At 39.0% G+C, this 18,518-nt stretch overlaps 1 protein-coding gene across 2 annotated transcripts; it reads left to right on the top strand.

Moving 5' to 3' along the window:
- The first annotated feature begins 1,763 nt into the window (after positions 1–1,763).
- On the top strand, positions 1,764–18,436 carry KLHDC2 (kelch domain containing 2). Of its 2 annotated transcripts, XM_070931693.1 has the most exons (15): positions 1,764–1,833; positions 3,046–3,100; positions 3,745–3,917; positions 4,361–4,440; positions 5,968–6,085; positions 8,876–8,991; positions 9,873–9,954; positions 10,981–11,064; positions 12,004–12,084; positions 12,169–12,227; positions 14,170–14,279; positions 15,614–15,686; positions 16,395–16,482; positions 17,617–17,669; positions 18,085–18,436. In XM_070931693.1, exons 3-15 carry the CDS (start codon positions 3,765–3,767, stop codon positions 18,206–18,208), a joined length of 1,221 nt encoding a protein of 406 aa, XP_070787794.1. In that variant the 5' UTR covers positions 1,764–1,833; positions 3,046–3,100; positions 3,745–3,764; the 3' UTR covers positions 18,209–18,436. The 2 variants fall into 2 exon arrangements, with proteins under 2 accessions (XP_070787794.1, XP_070787795.1); XM_070931694.1 differs by lacking the exon at positions 3,046–3,100 and having other exon boundaries at positions 1,772–1,833.
- Positions 18,437–18,518: the final 82 nt, after the last annotated feature.

Here is an 18,518-nt window from a genome sequence, read left to right as displayed (position 1 = left end):
AGGTTTGAAGTTTGGACTGCTCTGGGATGGTGCAATGAAGGGGCTTGTCTTCTGAAAGGGTGTTGGGCAATTCCTATTATGGCTTAATGGCTTTCATCCTGTCTTGGGTGAGGGGCTACTTCTAATTCTGCCTTTGTTCAGACTTTGCTGCAGGGAGTTTCGAAATATCCTGTCTTGAATGGATTTCTGTCTGCAGTATTTGCTTTGCTTATGAATAGAGCTATCTAGATACTTGTCTTCCTCTTTCAATAAGCTCTTTATCTCTTAAGTGCTAGCATCAACTGTGGGCTATTAAGAAAGACTTGGGAGCTGCTTCCTGCCTCTAAAAAACATGTTTCTTCATTTCACATTTAGGGAAATACAATATTCCGCCTTTTTAATATTCCTCAAAATATTTCATTCTTCGAGGAGGGGGGCTTCCCACAGAAGGACCCTGCAAAAAAAGCATGTTGAAAGGAAAGATGGAATTCCAAGGACAGTCATGTAAGAAAATTTGAGGGGAGAATTGAAAAGTGCCTAAAAAAAGAGCAAGCCTCTGAACAGAAGCACTCATTTGCAGCATTTTATTTCATTTTTCCCTTTCAGTCAGCCTGACCATATTGCTGGTGGGGATAAGGACCTCAGATGCAATGTCATTGAATACAGCAAGGTGGGCAAAAGTGCATTCTCTGGTTCACACTTAATTGTTGCCTCTGAGCGTCATTGATAAATTGTTTGTACAATTTCTCACTATTTTGAGGGAAGCATGTTAAAATTAATGCAACTTTTAATGCAGATCAAGAAAATTCAGCTTAATTATTTCTGATGTCGTCACATGCATGCACTTTTCTTAGCATGGATAAAACAGTTTGCCATTGCTTCTGAATTGTTTTTTCAGTTTGCTAATCTAAGGAGTTTCTTTTGTTTTTGCATGCAAATATTAAGCAGATCTAATCCTTTGTTTTTATTTACATTAGCCAAGACCAGAACCAGACCTCCTATTGTAACTTCTAAGTTTCCCCAATTGGGGAAACTAATTCTGCTAAATTCCAATATGACTTTTAGTAATATCAATAATCTCTCAAAATTTTTATGGCTAGGTGTAGAGAAGTCATAGGTGTGCATGTTGTGTAAGTTCTGCCACAACTAACATGCATTGCCCAGAATGCAGCTTAAGGCGATTGCCCAAACATTAAAATGATTAGAATGATGTGGTTTTGTAGAATCAACAGCCTCCGCAGTTCACAGAATAATTTCCAGCCAAGTGTATACAATAGTTTGCATTTTATACATTTCAGCTCTGAAGCTGGATTCACCCACACTAACAAGCAGTTTGATGTTGAAAAACGAAAGGCTCCCCTCTGCAGGGCACGGTACCTAATAACACAAGCTAGCAAAGTGATTTTGGACGACAAAGCAGAAACAACAATAAAACAAATTAACAATCCATTCACTTACACCCACTACTAATATCATTAATAATTTGCCACCCGCCCAGAACTGATACAGCTGCATCTTTCTACCTAATGTTGGGAACGCCCCATTAATTCGCCAAATCCCGCGAAAGATCTTAGAAGCTGTTTTTTTTTGGGGGGGGGGTAGTTAACGTGAAACACCGATTCCCGCTTCGTGCTGCGCCTACATCACAGAAATAAAGAAATACGGGTTTGTCCTTAAACCACGGATAAACATCTCACGGGAAGACCTCCAGGGAAGTAATTCCACGCCTGGCCTGAAGAGGGAGGAAAAACGCAAGGCGACCTTTCACCAGAGGGGCGGGGCTTCTGACAATGGGTGGGGTGGATGTCTGTTCTGCGTCGCCGAATGTTGACAGTCTGAAAGACCCGGCATACAGTAAGGCGGAGGATTGGGGGAAGGGATCCTTCCCCCACTTCAGCTTAAATTGAGGGGAGGGGGCGGTGGCGGTCGTGAAATCAGTGAGCTGATAAAGCGGTTGACGTTAATGGCGTCCCGCTCTTTAAAGCTCCCTCTGCGGCAGAATGAGGAGGTGGAGATACTATTCGGACAGGGCAGGGAGGAAGAGGGGCGCCTTTTGGGAACATTTTAAGAACGAGCCTAACGTGACCCTAAAACATGAGTCCCATAAAGGCAAACGTAGCGGTGGTTCCTTCATTTTGTGTTAGGGAGGAGGATCCATGAAAATACACCATAGAAGAGGCTGTGTTTAAGCTCATGTCAACACCAAAGATTTCATGGCTGCTTTGGGTTGTGCTTTTGTTTCATCGACGCACAACCTCCCAGTCTTGAGGCTGACAATGAGGGTGGGAAGCTCAGGTTTCTTTCATGACTAGGAAAAAAGAAAATAGTTGAAAACCAGCTTTTTCTTTTCCCGTCACCTGCTTTCCATCTTTTTCTGGCCCACGGTTGATTTTTCTATTGAAAGCATTGGTGACAGCCTCGGTTGTTAGCAGGTGAAGGTTTTTGGAGCATCTCCGATTAATCGTATTTTGGATTTTCTTACTGTTTCTGCTTTCTTCCTGGTGATGACCACTGTGGTTTACAAGAGAAGTTCTGAATAAGAATTTCAGCATAATTAAATAATAATTATTTTTTGCAGACGATTGGGAAGAGATGTGTGGGTGACTTTGTGTTAACTTGATAAAGGTTCCCTATTGGAAGTTAAATAATTCTGAATGTGCATTCTCTTGGGATTGCATATCTTGGTCAAGCATGATAATTCATATGGACTATTTTTTTTCTTTTCATAATCCTCACTGTTTTGAGACATATTTTATCTTTACAAGGAACAAACATAACAGGTTGAAGAAATTACACCAGGACCCAATAAATTGAGACAATTTTTGTCTGATTGCCAATCTTCCATCCCTAGTGAAGGTTGTTGAGAAGATAATTGGTTTACAGTTCTAGACTATACTGGAAGAATTGGATTATTTGGTCCCCTTTCAGTCAGGATTCAGGCCTGGTTGTAGTATCAAGACTATTGTAATATGTTCAGTCTGGTGCTGCACTTGGGTTATGAAAAATCTAAAAAAAAATCAGTCTAATTCAAAACTGTCTTGGTGTTCTCTTTGTTTTCTTGTACAGTGCCTATGCAGTCTGCAGAGTTGGAAAAGCAAATGCAGTTCTAAAGTGCATACAGGTAGTTCCTGACCACAATAAGAACTGGAAAATTTATCGTTTAGGGGTGCATATTAAGAGACATTACATGACTGCACCCGATCTTACAACCTTTTTACCATAGTCATTAAGCGATACATTGCATGACCACAACTTGCAACCTCCTGCTAACTTCCCCATTGACTTCGCTTGTCAGAAGCTGGCTGGGAAGGTCACAAATCGTATGAACATAGGTTGCTGTTATGGTTGTAAATGTGTGATGTTGCCAAGCACCCAAATCACAATCATATGATTGCGGGGATGTTATGACAGTCGTAAGTCATTTTTTTCAGTGCTGTCGTAACTTTCAATGGTCACTAAAAGAATGGTTATTAAGCAAGTACTACCTTTAGACCTAAACTATAGCTGGCTTCTGCCCTGCTGATGTAAACAAAATCTGGTTTCTCAAGATAAGCAATCTCTACCAACCCTAGGAAATTTGAAAGTTATTACGTATAAGAAAAACGGGTGAAAGTTAGTTTTCTGGGACTGCCGAAGGCATTTTTCAATCTACAGTGTCATATCTTAGTACAGATGGAGAAAATAGCTTGGGGGGGGATGCTACCTTTTGGTTAAGTATATTTGAAATTGCCACAATCCATTCCTGCTTTCTGTCTCTTTTTGAAGGATAATATCCTATTATCAGTATGGCAGATGACAATGAAGAATTGCCAGCAGAGGAAGATCTGCCTGAAACAGAAGAAAATTTGGAACAGCTGAGCATGGGGAGCCCACCTGAACGGAGTGGTCATGTGGCTGTTACTGATGGAAAATGCATGTTTGTTTGGGGTGGATATAAGGTGAGGGTTTTGGTAATATGCAAATTGGTGCAATCCCTGTTGCACGCTGATACAGAAATACATTTCAAATGTATTTATTTTTTAAGCTTAATTTTAAATTGCTTCTCTTCTAAAATAAGAGTTATCCCACCATTTTGTATGTTTGCATTTGATAAGCATTCCCATCATTTTGTCTTGGCTAAAAAATTATAAGCTATATTTTGATATGTTGAGATGAAAATAAAAAGCCAGGTATAAAATGATTTGAGGGAATAGGATTGGCATTTCACAAAAGAGGCATTGCCTTTTTTGAGCCCAGAAATGGTATGCTTATCAATATATATTTGGGCTTGAGGGATAGTTCGTAATCTGTGTGCTGTAACTAGCATAAAAAGTCTGGGATGCTTCTCCGTTGCTATATTTTATTAAGCTGCAGCATCTTCCTTCCTTCCTTCCTGATTCAGAATGCTCAAGTGAGGGGCATTTATGACTTCTATCTGCCAAAAGATGAAATCTGGATCTATAACATGGAAACTAAACAATGGTAAGGCACTTAAATAACTTCCCTGGATACCCTTCACCCCTTCTGTCAGAGGATGGAATTTTTGTCATGTGTAGTTACATGCAATTACTGATTTTTAGAAGGAGTCAGAAAAAAGTTTCACAAGACTCATGACAGTTGCCTTTCTACCCTTGTTCTGGGTAAGAACTGGAGGGATTCAGTTGCAAAACATGGGCGTGAGAAAGGATGCAGTATCAACAGCAGAGGCCAGGAAAAAAGAGAAGCTTTGCTGCTGGAACTTGAAACAATAGAACCACAGATTTTTTTTTTCTTTCATTGCTTCAATTCAATTTTATAGATAAAGTCTTTAATTTAAAAAGACATTACAGGAAGTCCTTGACTTACGACCAAATTAAGCCCAAAATTTCTGTTGCTAAGTGAAGCATTTGTTAAGTGAATTTTGCCCCATTTTACAACTTTTCTTGCTACCGTTGTTGCATGAATCACTGCACTTGTCAAGTTTGTAAGATGGTCGTTAAGTGAATCTGACTTCCCCATTGATTTTGCTTGTCAGCTATTGTTGCAATAGTTGATCACATGACCCCAAGGCACTGTAACTGTCATAAATTATGACAGCAAATTCAGTTGCTAAGCATCTGAATTTTGATCACATGACCACAGGGATGGTGCAACGGTCGTAAGTGTGAAAAATGGTCATGAGTCACTTTTATCAGTGTTGTAACTTTGAACAATCAGTAAATGAACTGTTGTAAGTTGAGAACTACCTGTATCTCCTCTTATCTGCTTATCGACTTTAATGTTTCATAGAAAAAAAAAATTATGAGGGGTTTTCTTTCAAATTCCTTGGGGGTGGGGGGGGGCGCAGGCATGGAGAGAGTATTCCATCCTGCAGGGATCTTACAAGAGAAGGGCTGCCATATCATCCAGAGTCTGCAGATTCACTGGATCCTTGCTCAGTGAAGAGACCAGACGAGCAGATTCAGTTTTCATAAGGTTATTGCCTGATGGATTTGTTTAAAGTCCTTTGTGGCTTGATACCAAAGCACCTAAGGACTCCTTCAGTCTACTTTTCCTGCCCAGGTATACTTGCTATATAAAGCGATCTAGGGCAGAAAGAATCTTCATAGTGTCATAGCTGTAGAATTCACTTCCCCAAATTTGCTTGGAACCTAGCTTTCTTTCCTTTAATATCAGAAATATATTTCCTCCCCCCAATGTTTTAATTCTGTTTAAAACCAACCTAATCATACTTTGCTAATGCTGTGTTTATTACATTTGAATTTTAAAAGATGTGATTTCTGTTCATATGGCATCCTGAAAAATAACATCGTTACCAAGGTACCTATCGCAAAAAAGATAAGGGCCTGCATTTTGGGGAAGGCAGGTGCTGCTGGGCCAACTAGCTTCTAATCAGTATGTGCTAAATAAGCAATGTATCAAATTGATTCCCAGTGTTGTGAAGGACAGCTAAGCATTGAAGATAAAAAGTTTTCTTGTTTGATTAAAGCTCATTTTTTTAATTTATTTTTTTTGCCTCTTCCATCTTAGGACAAAACACAGAACAACGGGAGATGTGCCTCCCTCTATGTCAGGCAGCTGTGCTGTCTGCATGGACAGGGTTTTTTATCTGTTCGGAGGGCACCATGATTGTGGCAACACAAATAAGGTCAGTGATTGGGAATGTCTCAAACTCTGATCCATCTGTGAATTTTCTTTTTTCTTTTTTTTCCAATTTCCCAAAAAAAAGCCCCACAGTTTTGCACGCAAATGACAGTCTCTTATCAAGTGTTTAGAATGTGTAAAGATCCATATGGAAATTGAAAGAGAATTCATTGCCCCATTTTTGGGTGGCTGATTGTTTTTTGTGTATTATGAATACATCCTGAGTGTGTCAGTACAGTGGTATCTTGATACTCAACTGCTTTGAAATTCATTGAATTTGCTACTCAATACATTTTGACGTGACAATTTTGTCCCAGCATTTGGGGCTCATTTCTTTAGTACTCAACACACAAGCTAGAATTTGTCAGTGTCAGCTGCCTTGTGGCTCACTACATTATTCCTAATGGGAAAAATTTGTTCAGGCCTCATTACTTTTGGTACTCATCAAATTTCCTGGAACCAATTAACAATGAGTACCAAGATAACACTGTACATTGTAAGTACTCTGTGATTTCATTATATATGAGTCATACAGCTACTGTTACAAGATGGATAACCATAGAAATCAAATAAATACATAGATTAATGGTATGCTGCCCACCCCATGGACTCTAGGGATTTATGGTCATAAAGACACCACTATCAATTATAAACCTACTGTAATAGCCTTGGAAATTCTTGGCCTGTGTCTTCACAGTTAAAAGTTTTCTCTTCGAAAGAGCCTAATTCTCACTGCCTTCCTGAACATTAATAGGGTGGCAGCTATCTTGATCTCTGTAAGAAGCAAGTTACTCCAGAGTCAGGGTTTTGCCACCAAGAAGGCTATCCTTCTGATCTCCACTCACTTAACCTCTTGAGGATGGGAGCCCAAAAAGGTCGCTCCCACTAGCATGTATTAGGTGGGCAGATTGCACCTGCAGTAGATAGTCCCAAAGATATTGCAAACCCCAGCCATAAAGGTTTTAGAAATAATGACCAGGATCTTGACCTAAGCTAAGAAGCGGGGAATTTTGTGCTCCACTGTGGCAATAAATCTTCATTTGAAAGAGGCAAAAATGGCTGTGAATAAGAGTGTGCTGGTGTCCATATTGTTATGCGGAAGAGAAAGATAAATACCTCAGGAGAAGCATAAAAATATGCTGAATTCAGTGAGCATGTAGAAAGCCAGTTTGGTATAGAAGTTAAGGCATCAGGTTAAAAAGCAAGAGACCATAATTAAAGTCCCATCTTAGCCATGAAAGCCAGCTGGGTGACTTTGGGTCAGTCACTTTCTCTCAGTCCAACCCACCTCATAGGGTTATTGTGGGGAAAATAGGAGAAGGAGGTGTGTTGGATATTTTCGCTGCCTTGAGTTATTTGTAAAATAATAAAGGCAGGATACAAATAAATAAGTGTAGTAAAACAAGAAAGATACAGAGTCAAGAATGGATGGGGATTGGGAGTGAACCCTATGAAGATGTACATTGAGTTGGTTTGGCCCCATGGAGAGAATTGAATTAGGACTGAAACACAGAACACATAGATATAAGAAGAGACAAATGGTTGATAGCAAAGGAAAGATTAAGGAAGTTGTAGTTGAATGGTGATCGCCAAAAAGAGAGAGACGAGAAATTAAAAAAACAAAGAACAAAGTGGCATACAGATATGGTTGAAGCAAAGGTGCAGTACAAAGATAGAAATGGAGAAGGAGAGCAAATGGTTTTGTCTAATCAAATCTAGCTGTATTTTTTTCTCTCATGCCTTTAATTGATTTGTTCTATTTCTTACTTCCTTTCTGTGGTTTGCATAATGTTACTGAACCTGAAAGGGGGGAATAGCATGATGGGTATATTAGATAAATAAATAAATGTAAACCCAGAAAGAGTTCTGATCAAATGGGCTTTGAGGATCTTTAGAGAAAGTTGTATATTTATTTATTTGTTTATTTTTATTTGTATTTTGTGTTTCTTTCTTCAAGTTAAATTGTTAAAAGTTTTTCATCTGCTCTATCAGATGCAATTCAAACTATATAGTAGTCTAATGAAATCAAGGTTATTTTTCATACAAAGATTTTCTTCTACATATTTTGAGAGCTTATCAAAGTTTAAGTTCTACTTTACTTGGTGAGAGTTAACGCATGTTCCTCCTCAAACAAGTTTCATAATAATAAAATCTATTCCAGTAGTAAAAGTAGTAATAAAACTTTTTTCCCAAGTGTTATTACACAGTTTTTAAGATGGACTGCATATCTCTGACATTTCAGCTGCCTGTCATTTTCTATTTCCTGTCTCCCCAAAATATATCCCCCAAACCTAAGTGAAGATGTTCCCATTTTTCAGTAATCTCTTTTTATCCGTAACCCTTTTTTCTATTGCTTTTGTCAGAGGAATTTTTCCTCTTCGTGTTTGGTTTCTTGTAAACTTACTTGTCCTTTGTCCATGTTTGGGAAATTCATTCATAGACTTCTACTTCTTTTGCCAGCTGGACTGGTTTTTGGGAAGGAAGGTTATTTTTGTTTGATGCGGAAGTTAACAGCCTTAGTAGAATGGTGAATACAAAACTCCTTAGTGACCCAAAGAAAACTCTACAGTTATTCCTTCTCTCCTGAAAAGAAAGATCAGCTTTTGCTGTTTGTGCAGAAATGAAGTTTACTGCTATAAATTAAGTAATAGGTTCGTCATGAAATGCCTGTTGGGTTTGGGGGCTTTGAGAATTAGGGATTCTAAATTGATGTGACATAATCCAAAAGAGATGAGACTTAATTTTTGCCATGGAATTGGAAAGTCCAAGACCTGTTCTCTTTATTTCTTTGCAGTTCTACATGCTAAATTCCAGATCAAATGACGGAGTGTTGCAGTGGGTCAAAGTGGACTGCCAGGGTATTCCTCCATCATCAAAAGACAAGCTCGGAGTATGGGTTTATAGAAATAAGTAAGCAACTATCAACTATTCCAAAAATCTGTTATTTTTCTTGGAAACAATTGTGTGATATATTCTGCTACTTATTTTTTTAAAAAAATCAGAAAAATGAACTTTTATATTATGTTTAAAAGTTGGAATGGAAATGGAAAAAATGGAACTGCTTTGCTCCATTTTCCTTAGTTTATTCTTGTAATTGGATCATTTTGTACGTAACCATATCTAAGTGGTGGCTTCAGACAGGGATTCTAATGTAAACATAAAACTAAAAACCAATACAGCTTATCAATATTTGAGAATAATTTAAAATGTTGGAGTTACTAATAAGAATCAGTCATCTAAAACATTATATTAATTGAAACACTCAGCACCAATCGAAACCACCTGACATTGCATAGGTTTCATTTCACTTAGAGAATTGATCTAAACTGCTGAGAATTTTTGATATCCAAAAAGGGAGCCTGTAATTATGTCCTGCCCAATTTCCCTGTTAGAAGCAGTTTATGAACATTAAAAAAACTACTGCAGTCTTAAACGTCTTTTTGAAATATGTAAAAAAAATCTGAAAAACTGCATTTGAAATATCATTCCCATACTTTTAGGTGTGTTGTATTGCAACTGCCATAACCCCAGTAGTCGTACTCACTAACAATTATATACGATACAAATTTGGAAAGATAAAATTATCTAATCTCATAGCTACTCATTTGGATTCCCTTCCCTGTTCTCTTTGTTTATTCACAAAACACTGTGTAAACCCTATGAACCAAAAATGGTTGTTCTATCTAATTTAAATACAAAATTTCTACTAAATATAAAATAATTACAGTAATCTATCATGATAGTTTATTGTTGTGGTTTATTTTTTTTTCCCCTTATATCGTTTTGAACAGACTTATATTCTTTGGTGGCTATGGCTATTACCCAGATGTGGAGCAGATTGGGACCTTTGAGTTTGATGAAACCTCTTTTTGGGTAATTCATTTTATTTTTCTGAGCTGGAATTTTTTTAATGGAAAGTTGGAACTCAACCACGACTTGGCAAAGATGGGTTTCTTCTTACCATCTTTGCGGTCATGATATTGTGTGGAAAGAATTATATCTCAATAATAAATGCAGGCTTTGTTTTTAAGTCAGCTTGCTGGCTACATTTTGCATATATTTGAGAAAAGGGGATTCCCTTTGAAAGGGGCCCATAAGGTTCTAAGTAACAGAAAAGCCAAATTTATCCCCAAAAGATTTTGCATAGGAACTGTTCAGAATTTAATCCCTGCTAAAATGAAGGACTCGAAAGACTTCGAGAAATTGCTGCCTGCATTGCTGCCTTCCTAGTCCTGACTTTAGTAAATAAGAAAAACTTGTTATCTAAGACAGTACAATTATTCAAGAATTCTATTTATAGAAGCAAATTCAGTTTGATTTCATTTGGGGGATTATCTTAACCTGTCTAGAACAGTTTTTTTTAAATATAAACAGTCCATCTTCTCTTAAACAGTGTGTCATCTGGATACAAATATCTCTGTGCAATAACCATCAGAATTTACAACAACATTCACTACATTGATATTAATTCTCTAATCTTAAAATTATAATATATTAAACAATTGAGCATAGTAAACTTATTCATTTTCCCCTCTTAACGTATCTTCTGCCTGTCTAGAACTGTTGATATGCGGTGAGACAACATGTCCTCCCCCACTTCCTTCTAGATGCAACTAACCATGATTAAAAAGATCTATAATTTTGAAAGCTAATTGCTTCCATTCTAGGCCAGGTGTTAAAAACCTCACAAAATTGCAAAAAAGAACCGAATGTACACTCATGCAGCACTTTTCATTCGGCTTGACTGCCTTTCTGTCAATTTGAATGTCTGCAAGGCAACTCACAAGTCAAGAAAAAGGAATGATTTAAAAATAATTCTAGACATGCTACCTTAGTTAGAAATGTTGAAATGTTTAGCTATAGAAAACATTATAACTTTGTGTCTGTTTCTGGCTCTAGAATTCAGGTCTTCCCAGAGGGTGGAATAATCATGTACATGTCCTAGATACGGAGTCATTTACTTGGAGCCAGCCTGTGACTACGGTAACTCTCAAATAAATTTCTCTATGGCAGCTTTAATCTGCCAAATGTCCAGGATCCTGTTGTTCTCCCAGTGTGGATCACCTGGGCACTAATCTTTCTATTGGTGTAAAAGTGCTCCAATGGTGTGGTAATTAACAGTAACAGTCCCAGTTCAACTCCTACCTTTGCTTCTAGTAGATTTATATCAGCAGTGCTTTCTCAATCCCGTCCCCCTGGCTGTGTTTTTGTTATTGTGTTGTTAATTACAAAAATTATAAAAAACAGCTAGTTTATCTCTCAAGGCTCCTGCAGAGATAAGACTATTTTATGTGGAAGAGAGATTTTTCTATTAGTGGCCTGGGAAACAAAGGGGAGACAGACACAATTTTATACCAGGGAGGTCCATCATAACTTTGAACAATCAGTAAACAATCGGCCGCAAATTGAGGACTACCTTTTGACTACCTGTATCTTCCCTAACCTAGCACTCTCCAGTTGTGTTAATGACACCGTTGGTCATTTTCAGTATGAGTGGTAGAAGTTTTAGTTCCATATATGTTGAAAACATCAGACTGGAGAAAACTGATCTAAAGAGTACATTTGAGATAATGTTATATTCCAGGGGTTCCCAACCTCTGGGCCGCGGACCACCACTAGGCCATGAGCTGTTTGCAACCAGGCCACGGAAACAGTGGGCGAACACACATGCACACGCATCTCCACTTGCATGAGCAGCGGATGAGTGCGTGCATGCGTGCTCCATTTGCATGAGAGGCGGGTGCGTGTGCATGTCACTCGTGGAAATGGAGCTGTGCAGGCTTGCCAGCTGCTCATGCACAGAGCCATCCCCTCTCTCTTCCCGCCCTGCTGCTCCGCAAAGTCAGAAAGGTTGGTGAATTCTGATATATTCCTTTTTCTCAATTGCCTTCAGAATAATATTTTCTGGAATTCTCCTCCCAGGGTAAATCACCATCACCCCGAGCAGCCCATGCTTGTGCTACAGTTGGAAACAGAGGATATGTCTTTGGAGGCAGATACCGAGTGAGTAGGAATGCAGAATGGAGGTACAGTTTCCTCTTGGAGGACCAACTTCTACTAAATCCACGTCTCTCCCTCTCTTCTCAGGAATCTAGAATGAATGATCTTTATTTTCTTAATCTGGAAACATGGGAATGGCAGGAGATGTAAGTAGGTCTTTCTTTCCCTACATAATTGTGTTTCCTTTCAATATGGAATGTTTAAATTTTACAAAATTTATATCCTGCCCTTTTAGGTAATTTCTAAGGTTATGGCCATTTCTCACATTAGACTTTTTGAGGATGAAAGCTGTGACCTTTCCAGGGAAATATTTTCTGCACTTTTTTTCTTGAAAATGGTTCCAGGGTTCCATTTGCAGTATTACATTTAGGATTATCCTAATACTTAGTATTATCACAGCTTAGTATTATCACAGCATACGGAATTTTCTTCAAAAACCAAACTACATGATTCACCAGAAAACTCTTTGGGTCTCAAGAATTTCCACAATGTAGATGTTTGTTCTGTCCCCTCCCACAAGTGGCCTTGCAGAGGCTCAAACAGCCCGGCAGTAACAAACGCAGACTAGAGAGACTGAAGCTGGCCCTTTAATAAATAGTTCTCTTCCAAAGCGTATATCAGTCCAATAGTTACCGGGCAATGTTCCAAAGGACTTGGCAGACAGCCAGCAGACTAATGCAGGAATGCAGACTCTTTTCAAAAACTCCAAACTAACAGTTGTAACTCCACTGCATCCAAAACGCTAACAAATTGTTCAAGCCTTTCCAGCCCAGTCACATCCCTTTTATACTTTGTAGGGTGTGGCCCTACGTCTCCTGACCTCACCTCTTAGGACGTGGCAATAGCTGTTCTCTACAACGTCTCCTACGTCTCTCTCTTGCATCCAGTAGGGGCTCCCCCTCGTCGTTTATTTATTTTATTTATTTTATTTCGAATTTATATACCGCATCTTCTCCCGAGGGACTCAGGGCGATGTACAGCCAGATAAAAACATACAATATAAACATTAAAAACAATTAAAAGGATATATATTAATTTGGCCCCAATTTAAGATAACAAACCAATTAAAAAATATTTAAAAATATGTTAAAAAATATGTTAAGCCAGCCCGGCTTGCTGAAAAAAGAAAGTTTTAAGGGCACAGCGGAAGGCACCGAGGTCTTGGATTCTCCTTATCTCTGGGGACAGCTGATTCCAGAGGGTAGGTGCCCCCACAGAGAAGGCCCTCCGCCTGGGGGTCACCAGCCTACATTGTTTGGCTGATGGCACCCCAAGGAGGCCCTCTCTGTGGGAGCGCACAGGTCGGTGGGAGGTCATCGGTAGCAGCAGGCGGTCTCGAAAATAATTAGGTCCTATGTCATGGAGCGCTTTAAAGGTGGTAACCAACACCTTGAAGCGCACCCGGAAGACCACTGGGAGCCAGTGCAGCTCATGCAGGTGGCTCCCGTGATTACCCGCACGGCCACATTCTGGACCAGTTGGAGCCTCCGGGTGCTCCTCCATGTCGTTACTGGCCTTTGTTTCCTCCTCAATTTGGCTGGGGTCCATAGGCACGTCAGCAACTGTCAGTTCTTGCTGACTCACCAGTAAAGATGGCCCCTCTGGCACATAGCTCGTGACAGCTTCCTCCTCCTCCATATCATCCTCCGAATCAGCATGCAAAGATAAATCAGCCTCCGGGGCTGGGGTCACAACAATGTTCTTCCCCTTTATCTTGACAGATCTCTCTCTCAATCTAGGGATCTCTATAAAGTTCTGTATTTTTATCCACCGCTTGTAAAATGTTTACCGTTTTGCCTATAGAGGTTCTCTGTCATCCAGATCATGGTTGTCCCAAAGGTGTTTTTTTTTTTTTAAAGGCAACTGAACTTTCTGATTTTTCTTTAAGACATTTTGTTAGTTAGAACTGAAGAAGCTTCTTGGATGAGAAGCAAAATGTCTTAAAGAAAAATCAGAAAGTCCAGTTGCCCTTAAAATAAAAAGTACCTTTGAGACAGTTTACAATTTTACCCCCAGGGTAGACATTTCTGCCCCTGTGAGCCTCGGTTTTCTGACTTGGTGTGTTCTTCTCCCCCCCCCTCCCCACAGAGTTGTGCAGGGCATTTGCCCTGTTGGACGATCTTGGCATTCTTTAACCACCATTTCCTCAGACCATCTCTTCCTCTTTGGTGGCTTCACAACTGACAAGCAGCCACTCAGTAAGTAAATTTTAGAAGCGTAGATACCATCTTCAGTTTCTCAGATTACTGGTTTTTTCAGAGAAGAATCCTTAATTCTATGCCTTGGATTTATTTTTGCTTCCATCTGATGATTTCACAAGCCCCTTTAAATCATTTGTCTTCTTTTAACGACCCTGTAATCCCTTGCAGGGTAGAGTCTGGGCAACTGAATGGAGTTAGCAGAGTGTTTTAATGGCCGGATGCCCTTCCTGTTGCCAATGTGGAGTTTTGTTCAGCAGATACATTCTCAGTGTGCCCAGAGAGAGAAATCACTGCCTCTACCTAGGATTGAACTATAGCCTCCTGATTTGTGAGGCGAGAGATCCTCCTCTAGGCCACTGCACCACTCCTTTCACAAGCACCTTTAAATGGGGGGGGGGGGGGGTATAATCCAATAAATGTATGGAATGTTTCTTTCATCACCATTGTCCCACTTTACAGAGTTGCTTTATACAGGTAGTCCTCGATTTACAACCACAATGGAGCCCAAAAATTATGTTGCTTTGTTAAGTGATTTTCCCCCGTTTTACAACTTCTCGTCATAGTTGTTAAGTAAATCGTTGTAGTTGTTAAGTCAGTAACCCGGTTGTTAAGTGAATCTGGCTTCACCATTGACTTGTTAGAAAATCGCAAATGGTGATCACATGATCCCGGGCTCTAGTTGTCTTACATGTAGTAAATATTTGGCATCTTGTTGGGTATCATTCTATTTTTCTCTAATTACAGTGATTACAGTGTATTTATGAAATAGAGCCTGGAAATATCTGTACCATTTCATGATTGGTGCGGTGTCCTAGAAGTGGAGCTCTCGCCTCACAATCAGGAAGCTGTGAGTTCGATCCTAGATAGAGGCAGATATTTCTCTCTCTGGGCACACTGAGAATATATCTGCTGGGGAAAAAAACTCAGTATTGGCATCCGGCCAGTAAACACTCAACTCCATTCAGTTGCCCAGACTCCACCCCGCAAAGGGATTATGGGGTCGTTAAAAGAGGATGATGATTTCATGGTAATTTCTTTGCCAGGGATGAGGATTCCAAATTATTTAAGAAATAAATTAAATTAATGAGAGGACTTTTTTTTAAAAAAAAAAAAGTACCATAAAGAATATAGTTATATGGGGCATCTTGTAGTTGGCCTTCAAATATGTAGCCCTTGAGCTCTGTGGTAGCAGTGGTAGGTCTTCCCAGGAGAGCCCAGAGCCTCAGGTGATGCCTTTAAATCTGTACTTTGGCCCATCTTGTGACCAACCTAGTTCCTTTGGGCAGCACTGAAAACATGCCTTCAAAGTTAAAAATCTCTTTACATTGCAGGTGATGCCTGGATCTATTGCATCAGTAAAAATGAATGGATACAGTTTGAACACAACTATTTAGAGAAACCCCGGTAAGACAGTGGCAAAAGAACTGTATTGTATTTCTACATCCCAAATTCACTACAGCAATCTTCCCCAGCTTCATGTGTCCAACTGTCATGCATCTTGACTTCAGTCAACAAGACACTGTTACAGTACAGCAGGATTTTTCAAACTTGGTAACTTAAGTTGTGTGGCCTGGGAATTCTTGGAGTTGAAGCCCACATATTTTAAAGTTGGCAAGTTTGAAAAACACTGCAGTATATTAACCCTCAGAAAAATATTTTGCTGGTTTATCTGACTTTTATTTTTGCCACTCTGAGCAGTATCTTTTGCAGCATAATTGGGGAGAGAATGATTGAGAATATTAAGTTTTTTTCCCATTTCTATGTTTTCAAAGTCCCCTGTCAAAATGCAAGAAAGATTTTAAAAAATGGAATATTGTGAAGCAGTTATGGCATGCTGCTGCAAAAATATCAAATCATACATTTTCTTGGTTTTGTTATTTATGAGTGGAATATAAGGACCTATAGAAAAATGCAATCTAATACAGTAAATTCCAGTTGCTATACACTTGATGGGGTTGTTGATATACTCCCCCATCCAATTTTTACTTAGCTTGTAGTTTGCAACTGAAGCTGTAGTTACTGTGATTTGTGAAGTCTTACAGACTCCTGTACCCTTGACTCTTTTGTGTTTGTCCTGTTGCATTCTCAATGGTGCAAATGTTCTATCTGCAGACTCTGGCACACTGCCTGTGCAAGCGATGAGGGAGAAGTGATCGTCTTTGGGGGCTGTGCCAGCAATTTACTTGCCCATCACAAAGCAGTAAGTTCTTTTTTCAGGTCTATGTGGGGTTTTTTTTTTTTCAGTTCACTGGCTTTGACTGTGTATAGAGCACAAAGCAGCTGGTAGGAAAAGCAGTAAATGACTCTCTCTGGTTCGTTTTTACTAAGGAATGATTTCACCAATCTGTTGCAGTGCATTCAGGCCTGGGTTCAGGGCAGCCTGCCCATTTCTTTCCATCTAGCACTGCAATCATAAGTGCAGCAAAAGGCAGCCCTTTTGTAACCCCAAAAGGGTGGTTTGAAATTCAGCTGGTGATTTATTTAGCATCAACCACAATAAATGTTGTCCTTAACCTGTCAACAGTGGGGGATCAGGTTCAACTCAGATTGACTTCCTGAAGGTACTTAATAGACAGTCTTTTTTATTACTGTGTTGTTTCTGTGCCATATATATGTGGGTATATGCATAATTTTGTACTTACTTAGTCATGTTTATGTAGTGTATATTGGAGGTTTTCTTTTCTGTATGCAATGAAATTTCATTTTAATGTATGCCAAGCTGTTCCATTCCATTCCATTCTATTCATAAATTCTGTTTGATACTGAGCCATATTTGCATGGCTATTTCCCCCAATCAATGTTCTTTCATACAAATCAAAGACCTCTGTTCTAGACTATCTTGCTGTATGTTTCATGAAAGCACAGAGGACACATTACCCAAGAGTATAAGTGTTGCTTGTTAGCTATAGAAATGATGGAAATAAATATTCGTATGTGCACCAATTGATGTGGAGGGTTGGCAGCTGGTGGCCACAATGCCAGCCTGAGTGGAAGACTGAACTGCAGTATATGTGAAAGTGTTTGAGTTACAAAGACTGATGCTCATTAGCATTTTTCATTTACTGAGTCACAGAGATTTATAATAAATAACCTAATTCTTCATTGATTCACTTTTATTCTGCCTTTTGTGCAGGAAATCTGAGCATCATAATTTATTGTCTTCACGCACCTTGTGAGGTAGACTTGTTTGAGAAGCTATCTAAAGGCTAGACAAGGATTTTGAAACTCTTATTTCTGATCCAGGTTCAGCAGACTGTTCTCTTCCTTGTGAATTGTAGATTGAGGTTCTCAGTTATGACATTTCAGTTCTAATTGATTGTTTGTTTGCTTTCAGGCACATAGTAATGAGATACTTGTGTTTTCTCTTCAACCCAAATCCCTGGCAAGGTATTTTTAATACTTTAAACTGCTCTTTCCTTTGATAAATATGCAAAATGAGAATTTGAGGATATAAATCTGGCACTATGAGAACAATAATAAATGCTGTATTTATTTTGGTAGGAAGCTGACAGATCTCTTGAGGAAATTTCTAGTCTAGGCCAGTTCCCTCAAACTTATGTCTTCTACAAGTTCATGAAGCAGACCATTGAGTAGATGTTGTTTTTCTATTCAGCCTACGATTACTTGTATCTGTTGTTTCCTTAAGAAACCTTCAGTGTTCAACAAATACACTAAGATTCAATAGAAATGGATAGCTGTTCTTATCACCCTTGACCCTGTATTTGTATTGGTATTAAGTAGGAAACAGAAGAACAACAATTTGTCTGAAATTTTAAGTTTCTTTTCATTTACTCCCCTCCAGATTGTGTTTAGAGACTGTTATGTGCTTCAAAGAAATCCTGGCCAGTTCCTGGCACTGCCTTCCCAAGCACCTGCTCCACAAACTCAACCAGCGCTTTGGTAGTAACAACACATCTGGATCATAGGGAGAATCTGCACTGGTCATACTGTATATAGATGGCCTTTCTATAAAAAGATGTAATAATTTTACCATCCCTGAATGACAAAATGACATTTGTATAGATTAAATGTTCTTGTGTTGTAATTAGTGGCAACGTTGCTTTGATGTCTTTTTGACTGCATGTGAATAGCTTAGAAAGAGAACCTATTTTTGTGTAAAATTTGGTTGCAATAAATGTTATTATTTAATGCAATTGTGGAGAGATTTGCTATTTCTTCTACACTGGTGCTGGACCAGAAGCCTTGTGTAAGATTGCATTTTGTTCCATATAGCAC

Source organism: Pituophis catenifer, unplaced genomic scaffold (assembly GCF_029215685.1).
Source record: "Pituophis catenifer annectens isolate HBS135680 unplaced genomic scaffold, rPitCat1.0.hap2 SCAF_1, whole genome shotgun sequence".
Classification (NCBI taxonomy): Eukaryota; Metazoa; Chordata; class Lepidosauria; order Squamata; family Colubridae; genus Pituophis; species Pituophis catenifer.
The sequence above is the reverse complement of the archived record's forward strand: the minus strand, read 5'-3'. Positions and strand labels throughout refer to the sequence as shown.